This window comes from Oncorhynchus gorbuscha, unplaced genomic scaffold, assembly GCF_021184085.1.
Source record: "Oncorhynchus gorbuscha isolate QuinsamMale2020 ecotype Even-year unplaced genomic scaffold, OgorEven_v1.0 Un_scaffold_2410, whole genome shotgun sequence".
Lineage (NCBI taxonomy): Eukaryota > Metazoa > Chordata > Actinopteri > Salmoniformes > Salmonidae > Oncorhynchus > Oncorhynchus gorbuscha.
Window position 1 is genome coordinate 69866 of NW_025746930.1, and position 8881 is coordinate 78746.

At 48.0% G+C, this 8881-nt stretch overlaps 1 protein-coding gene across 1 annotated transcript in view; it reads left to right on the top strand.

The window, feature by feature from the left end:
* LOC124025752 (chromosome transmission fidelity protein 18 homolog) overlaps window positions 1-7126 on the top strand; it is a gene marked incomplete at its 3' end in the record, with an annotated part of 28709 nt that extends 21583 nt beyond the window's left edge. The window contains 7 exon segments of the mRNA XM_046339093.1: window positions 753-891; window positions 2727-3002; window positions 5580-5677; window positions 6151-6274; window positions 6380-6516; window positions 6583-6676; window positions 7059-7126. Coding sequence (XP_046195049.1) covers window positions 753-891; window positions 2727-3002; window positions 5580-5677; window positions 6151-6274; window positions 6380-6516; window positions 6583-6676; window positions 7059-7126 — 936 coding nt within the window.
* Window positions 7127-8881: the final 1755 nt, after the last annotated feature.

An 8881-nucleotide genomic window follows, 5' to 3' on the forward strand; every position in this document is an offset into this window, starting at 1 on the left:
CAGTTAACTCTAATGATCTTATCCTCTGGTAACTCTGGGTCTTCCTTTCCTGTGCCAGTCCTCATGAGAGCCAGTTTCATCATAGTGCTTGATGGTTTTTGCGACTGCACTTGAAGAAAGTTTCAAAATTCTTGAAATGTTCCATATTGTCTGACCTTCATGTCTTAAAGTAATGATGGACTGTTGTTTCTCTTTGTTTATTTGAGCTGTTCTTGCCATAATATGGACTTGGTCTTTTACCAAATAGGGCTGTCTTCTGTATACCACCCCTACCTTAAAGCATTAAGAGGGAAAGAAATTCCACAAATTAACGTTTAACAAGGCACACCTGTTAATTGAAATGCATTCCAGGTGACTACCTCGTGAAGCTGGTTGAGAGAATGCGAAGTGTGCAAAGCTGTCATCAAGGCAAAGGGTGGCTACTTTTAAGAATCTCAAATATAAAATATTTTATATATATATATATATTGTTTAATATTTTTTGGTTACTACATGATTCCATATGTGTTATTTCATAGTTCTGATGTCTTCACAATTATTCTACAATGTAGAAAATAGTAAAAATAAAGAAAAACCCTTGAATGAGAAGGTGTGTCTAAACATTTGACTGGTACTGTATCAGGTGAACACACACCTGATAGATATTGTTGTTTCTGTACATTAATACTTGTTTATAGCATAAACGTGTGTGTGTGTGTGTGTGTGTGTGTGTGTGTGTGTGTGTGTGTGTGTGTGTGTGTGTGTGTATTCAGTCAAGTGGATGAAGAGTTTGGAGAGCTGGACGGTAGACAGAGAGAAGAGGGGGATCGAGAGGAGGAGGAGGAGGAATCTTCTCGTCTCTGGGTGGATCAGTTTTCTCCTCAACACTACACTGAACTACTCAGCGACGACGTGAGTGGTGGAGGTTGGGGAACAGGACTGGTGGAGGAGGTTGGGGAACAGGACTGGTGGTGGAGGTTGGGGAACGGGACTGGTTGGGGATCGGGACTGGTGGAGGAGGTTGGGGAACAGGACTGGTGGAGGAGGTTGGGGAACGGGACTGGTGGAGGAGGTTGGGGAACGGGACTGGTGGAGGAGGTTGGGGAACGGGACTGGTGGAGGAGGTTGGGGAACGGGACTGGTGGAGGAGGTTGGGGAACAGGACTGGTGGAGGAGGTTGGGGAACAGGACTGGTGGAGGAGGTTGGGGAACAGGACTGGTGGAGGAGGTTGGGGAACAGGACTGGTGGAGGAGGTTGGGGAACAGGACTGGTGGAGGAGGTTGGGGAACAGGACTGGTGGAGGAGGTTGGGGAACTGGTGGACTGGTGGAGGAGGTTGGGGAACGGGACTGGTGGAGGAGGTTGGGGAACAGGACTGGTGGAGGAGGTTGGGGAACAGGACTGGTGGAGGAGGTTGGGGAACAGGACTGGTGGAGGAGGTTGGGGAACAGGACTGGTGGAGGAGGTTGGGGGGACTGGTGGAGGAGGTTGGGGAACTGGTGGAGGAGGTTGGGGAACAGGACTGGTGGAGGAGGTTGGGGAACAGGACTGGTGGAGGAGGTTGGGGAACAGGACTGGTGGAGGAGGTTGGGGAACAGGACTGGGACTGGAGGAGGTTGGGGAACAGGGACTGGTGGAGGAGGTTGGGGAACAGGACTGGTGGAGGAGGTTGGGGAACAGGACTGGTGGAGGAGGTTGGGGAACAGGACTGGTGGAGGAGGTTGGGGAACAGGACTGGTGGAGGAGGTTGGGGAACAGGACTGGTGGAGGAGGTTGGGGAACAGGACTGGTGGAGGAGGTTGGGGAACAGGACTGGTGGAGGAGGTTGGGGAACAGGACTGGTGGAGGAGGTTGGGGAACAGGACTGGTGGAGGAGGTTGGGGAACAGGACTGGTGGAGGAGGTTGGGGAACTGGTGGAGGAGGTTGGGGGACTGGTGGAGGAGGTTGGGGGACTGGTGGAGGAGGTTGGGGGACTGGTGGAGGAGGTTGGGGGACTGGTGGAGGAGGTTGGGGGACTGGTGGAGGAGGTTGGGGAACAGGGCTGGTGGAGGAGGTTGGGGGACTGGTGGAGGAGGTTGGGGGACTGGTGGAGGAGGTTGGGGGGACTGGTGGTGGAGGTTGGGGGACTGGTGGAGGAGGTTGGGGAAGGGGACTGGTGGAGGAGGGACTGGTGGAGGAGGTTGGGGGACTGGTGGAGGAGGTTGGGGAACTGGTGACTGGTGGAGGACTGGTGGTGGAGGAGGTTGGGGAACTGGTGGAGGAGGTTGGGGGACTGGTGGAGGAGGTTGGGGGACTGGTGGAGGAGGTTGGGGGACTGGTGGAGGAGGTTGGGGGACTGGTGGAGGAGGTTGGGGGACTGGTGGTGGAGGTTGGGGAACGGGACTGGTGGAGGAGGTTGGGGAGGTTGGGACTGGTGGAGGAGGTTGGGGAACGGGACTGGTGGAGGAGGTTGGGGAACGGGACTGGTGGAGGAGGTTGGGGAACGGGACTGGTGGAGGTTGGGGAACGGGACTGGTGGAGGAGGTTGGGGAACGGGACTGGTGGAGGAGGTTGGGGAACGGGACTGGTGGAGGAGGTTGGGGAACGGGACTCTAACGGATTACATTGAATCTTTTACTTCCCAAGCCTGTGTGTGTGTATAATTACTGTGTGTTGTTAATTTCTGTGTGTATAGTGTCTGTGTATGTAATTGCTGTGTGTATATTGTGTGTGTGTGTATAATGTGTGTGTCTGTGTGTGTGTGTAGTTCACCAACCGCTGTTTGCTGAAGTGGCTGAAGCTGTGGGACCAGGTGGTGTTTGGACGAGAGAGGAAGACACGCCCACCCCCAGCCGAGAGGCCCGACCAGAACACAGCCAATCAGGACCAGGGACGCTTCAATAAGGGCCGGGGTCGCTTTAATTCCACCAACCGGAGCCAGGGGAACTTTAATCAAGCCAATCAGAAATTTAAGACCAAGAGTCAGATCACTGAGGAGCTTCTGGAGGCCGAACTGGACCAGTACAAAAGGCCCAGATACAAGGTAGGTAGACCTACACAGACTGATAGATACAAGGTAGGTAGACCTACACAGACTGATAGATACAAGGTAGATAGACCTACACAGACTGATAGATACAAGGTAGGTAGACCTACACAGACTGATAGATACAAGGTAGGTAGACCTACACAGACTGATAGATACAAGGTAGGTAGACCTACACAGACTGATAAATACAAGGTAGGTAGACCTACACAGACTGATAGATACAAGGTAGGTAGACCTACACAGACTGATAGATACAAGGTAGGTAGACCTACACAGACTGATAGATACAAGGTAGATAGACCTACACAGACTGACAGATACAAGGTAGATAGACCTACACAGACTGATAGATACAAGGTAGGTAGACCTACACAGACTGATAGATACAAGGTATATAGTCCTACACAGACTGATAGATACAAGGTAGGTAGTCCTACACAGACTGATAGATACAAGGTAGGTAGACCTACACAGACTGATAGATACAAGGTAGGTAGACCTACACATCAGACTGATAGATAAAAGGTAGGTAGACCTACACAGACTGATAAATACAAGGTAGGTAGACCTACACAGACTGATAGATACAAGGTAGGTAGACCTACACAGACTGATAGATACAAGGTAGGTAGACCTACACAGACTGATAGATACAAGGTAGGTAGACCTACACAGACTGATAGATACAAGGTAGGTAGACCTACACAGACTGATAGATACAAGGTAGGTAGACCTACACAGACTGATAGATACAAGATAGATACAAGGTAGGTACCTACACAGACTGATAGATACAAGGTAGGTAGACCTACACAGACTGATAGATACAAGGTAGGTAGACCTACACAGACTGATAGATACAAGGTAGGTAGACCTACACAGACTGATAGATACAAGGTAGGTAGACCTACACAGACTGATAGATACAAGGTAGGTAGACCTACACAGACTGATAGATACAAGGTAGGTAGACCTACACAGACTGATAGATACAAGGTAGGTAGACCTACACATCACACAGACTGATAAATACAAGGTAGGTAGACCTACACAGACTGATAAATACAAGGTAGGTAGACCTACACAGACTGATAGATACAAGGTAGGTAGACCTACACAGACTGATAGATACAAGGTAGGTAGACCTACACAGACTGATAGATACAAGGTATATAGGACTGATAGATACCCTACACAGACTGATAGATACAAGGTAGGTAGACCTACACAGACTGATAAATACAAGGTAGGTAGACCTACACAGACTGATAGATACAAGGTAGGTAGACCTACACAGACTGATAAATACAAGGTAGGTAGACCTACACAGACTGATAAATACAAGGTAGGTAGACCTACACATCACACAGACTGATAGATACAAGGTAGGTAGACCTACACAGACTGATAAATACAAGGTAGGTAGACCTACACAGACTGATAAATACAAGGCAGAGATCTACACAGACTGATAGATACAAGGTAGGTAGACCTACACAGACTGATAAATACAAGGTAGGTAGACCTACACAGACTGATAAATACAAGGTAGGTAGACCTACACAGACTGATAAATACAAGGTAGGTAGACCTACACAGACTGATAAATACAAGGTAGGTAGACCTACACAGACTGATAGATACAAGGTAGGTAGACCTACACAGACTGATAAATACAAGGTAGGTAGACCTACACAGACTGATAGATACAAGGTAGGTAGACCTACACAGACTGATAAATACAAGGTAGGTAGACCTACACAGACTGATAAATACAAGGTAGGTAGACCTACACAGACTGATAAATACAAGGTAGATAGACCTACACAGACTGATAAATACAAGGTAGGTAGACCTACACAGACTGATAAATACAAGGTAGGTAGACCTACAGACTGATAAATACAAGGTAGGTAGACCTACACAGACTGATAAATACAAGGTAGGTAGACCTACACATCACACAGACTGATAAATACAAGGCAGGTAGACCTACACAGACTGATTGATACAAGGTAGATAGACCTACACAGACTGATTGATACAAGGTAGATAGACCTACACAGACTGACAGATACAAGGTAGGTAGACCTACACAGACTGATAAATACAAGGTAGGTAGACCTACACATCACACAGACTGATAGATACAAGGTAGGTAGACCTACACAGACTGATAAATACAAGGCAGGTAGACCTACACAGACTGATTGATACAAGGTAGATAGACCTACACAGACTGATTGATACAAGGTAGATAGACCTACACAGACTGATAGATAAAAGGCAGGTAGACCTACACAGACTGATAAATACAAGGTAGATAGACCTACACATCACACAGACTGATAGATACAGGGTAGGTAGACCTACACAGACTGATAGATACAAGGTAGGTAGACCTACACAGACTGATAAATACAAGGTAGATAGACCTACACAGACTGATAAATACAAGGTAGATAGACCTACACAGACTGATAGATACAAGGTAGATAGACCTACACAGACTGATAAATACAAGGTAGGTAGACTCACACATAGCAGGTTAATCTGTCTTCCTCCCACTAGGTGGTGCTGCTGTCTGGTCCTCCGGGTTTAGGGAAGACCACTCTGGCCCACATCATCGCTAAGCATGCTGGGTACAACGTGGTGGAGATTAACGCCAGGTTGGTTTAAGGACTTCAAGTTGATGCTCTGGTTTCCCATAGTAACCAAGGGGTTGTTGACGCTGTGGTTTCCCATAATAACTAAGGGGTTGTTGACGCTGTGGTTTTCCATAGTAACTAAGGGGTTGTTGACGCTGTGGTTTTCCATAGTAACTAAGGGGTTGTTGACGCTGTGGTTTTCCATAGTAACTAAGGGGTTGTTGATGCTGTGGTTTCCCATAGTAACGAAGGGGTTGTTGATGCTGTGGTTTCCCATAGTAACTAAGGGGTTGTTGATGCTGTGGTTTCCCATAGTAACTAAGGGGTTGTTGATGCTGTGGTTTCCCATAGTAACTAAGGGGTTGTTGATGCTGTGGTTTTCCATAATAACTAAGGGGTTGTTGACGCTGTGGTTTCCCATAGTAACTAAGGGGTTGTTGATGCTGTGGTATCCCATAATAACTAAGGGGTTGTTGACGCTGTGGTTTCCATAGTGATGACCGCAGTGCGGAGCTGTTCCAGAAGCGTATCGACACAGCGACCCAGATGAGGTCAGTGCTGGGAGCCAATGAGAAGCCTAACTGCCTCATCATCGACGAGATCGACGGAGCGCCCGCCGTAAGTCCCGCCCACCGCTCCGTCCCTGCCCTTCTATTGGACCACTCTCACCTAGCCTCATATCAGAGTAATACCTCTCTCTCTCTCTCTGTGATTGGTCGGCAGGCTGCCATCAGCATCCTATTGGCCACTCTGAACAGGAAGGACAGCCAGGGGGCGGAGTCAGAGGCGGAGCCTCTAAAGAAGAAGAAGAAAAAAGAGTCGGTCCTCCTCCGACCAATCATCTGCATCTGTAACGACCTGTAAGAGACGGAGGGGGGGAGGGGTTTATCTCTATCTGTGATCTGATTGGTTCTCTGTCCTGTCAGGTATGTTCCAGCCCTGAGGCCTCTGAGGCAGCAGGCGTTTCTATTGGCCTTCCCCCAGACACAGCCTTCCCGCCTGGCACAGAGACTGGCTGAGGTAATCTTTGTTTTAATTTTCTTAGTGGTGATGCACCATGTCAGACCAGCCATGATGGGGGTCTTTATGTTAATGTGTGGGTTAGATATCCAGGGTCAAGGGTCATGAAGACTGACATGTCAGACCAGCCATGATGGACTTTATGTTAATGGTTTTATGTTAATGTGTGGGTCTTTATGTTAATGTGTGGGTTATTCCAGGGGTCAGGGGTCATGAAGACTGACATGTCAGACCAGCCATGATGGGGTCTTTATGTTAATGTGTGGGTTGGATCTCCAGGGGCCAGGGTATGAAGACTGACATGTCAGACCAGCCATGATGGGGTCTTTATGTTTATCTCCCAGGGGTCATGTTACATGTCAGACCAGTCTTTATGGGTTAGATCTCCAGGGGCCAGGGTATGAAGGCTGACATGGGGACTCTGATGGCTCTCTGTGAGAAGACGGACAATGACATCAGATCCTGCATAAACACACTGCAGGTACACACACACACACACACACACACACACACACACACACACACACACACACACACACACACACATGTGTTGTACACACACACACACACACACACACACACACACACACTGTGTTTCCAGATTATAAGAGCTACCATGTATTACAACAATATCAAGGGTCCAAACACTGATCCCTGAGGAACACCTGTCTGTACACATTATCTCACAGTTGACAACTGGGATGGAAAATGACTGAGAATGAGAGGAGTGGCAATATCGTCCTCTATCTGCCATATCTTCAATATTAGTCTACTAGAAAGTCTGTTCCCTCAGGCCTGGAGGAAGCTAAAGTCATTCTACTACTTAAGAATAGTAAAGTCCTCTACTGGCTCATAGCCGACCAATCAGCCTGTTACCAACCTAACATGCTGACCAATCAGCCTGTTACCAACCCTAACATGCTGACCAATCAGCCTGTTACCAACCTAACATGCTGACCAACATGCTAGACCCTAACATGCTGACCAAAAAAATGTAGGGTAAGTAACATTATATAAGGAAGCATTGTTTAAAGTGGCTAGTGAAATATATTTACATAATTTTTATGTATACCACAATTCGTTAGAAGGACAATGTGTTTGTACCACCATCAGAGCACTGCCTGTTCACCCGCTATCATCCAGATGTTCAGGTGCATCAAAGCTGGGACAGCTGGACGTGTTAATGTGTTTCAGTTCTCCACGGTCGAGGTTAGAGACAGCTGGACGTGCTGGTTGTGTGTTAATGTGTTGTAGTGGACGTGTTAATGTGTTGTAGTTCCTCCACGGTCGAGGTCATCAGAGACAATGGAGTTCCTCCCACGGTTAATGTTAATGTTGTAGTTCCTCCACGGTCGAGGTTAGAGACAGCTGGACGTGTTATAATGTTGTAGTTCCTCCACGTGTCGAGGTTAGAGACAGCTGGACGTGTTAATGTGTTTGTAGTTCCTCCACGGTCGAGGTTAGCATCTTTGTTAATGTGTTGTAGTTCCTCCACGGTCGAGGTTAGAGACAGCTGGACGTGTTAATGTGTTGTAGTTCCTCCACGGTCGAGGTTAGAGACAGCTGGACGTGTTAATGTGTTGTAGTTCCTCCACGGTCGAGGTTAGAGACAGCTGGACGTGTTAATGTGTTGTAGTTCCTCCACGGTCGAGGTTAGAGACAGCTGGACGTGTTAATGTGTTGTAGTTCCTCCACGGTCGAGGTTAGAGACAGCTGGACGTGTTAATGTGTTGTAGTTCCTCCACGGTCGAGGTTAGAGACAGCTGGACGTGTTAATGTGTTTGTAGTTCCTCCACGGTCAGCTGGGTTAGAGACAGCTGGACGTGTTAATGTGTTGTAGTTCCTCCACGGTCGAGGTTAGAGACAGCTGGACGTGTTAATGTGTTGTAGTTCCTCCACGGTCGAGGTTAGAGACAGCTGGACGTGTTAATGTGTTGTAGTTCCTCCACGGTCGAGGTTAGAGACAGCTGGACGTGTTAATGTGTTGTAGTTCCTCACGGTCGAGGTTAGAGACAGCTGGACGTGTTAATGTGTTGTAGTTCCTCCACGGTCGAGGTTAGAGACAGCTGGACGTGTTAATGTGTTGTAGTTCCTCCACGGTCGAGGTTAGAGACAGCTGGACGTGTTAATGTGTTGTAGTTCCTCCACGGTCGAGGTTAGGAGACAGCTGGGCGTGTTAATGTGTTGTGTTGTAGTTCCTCCACG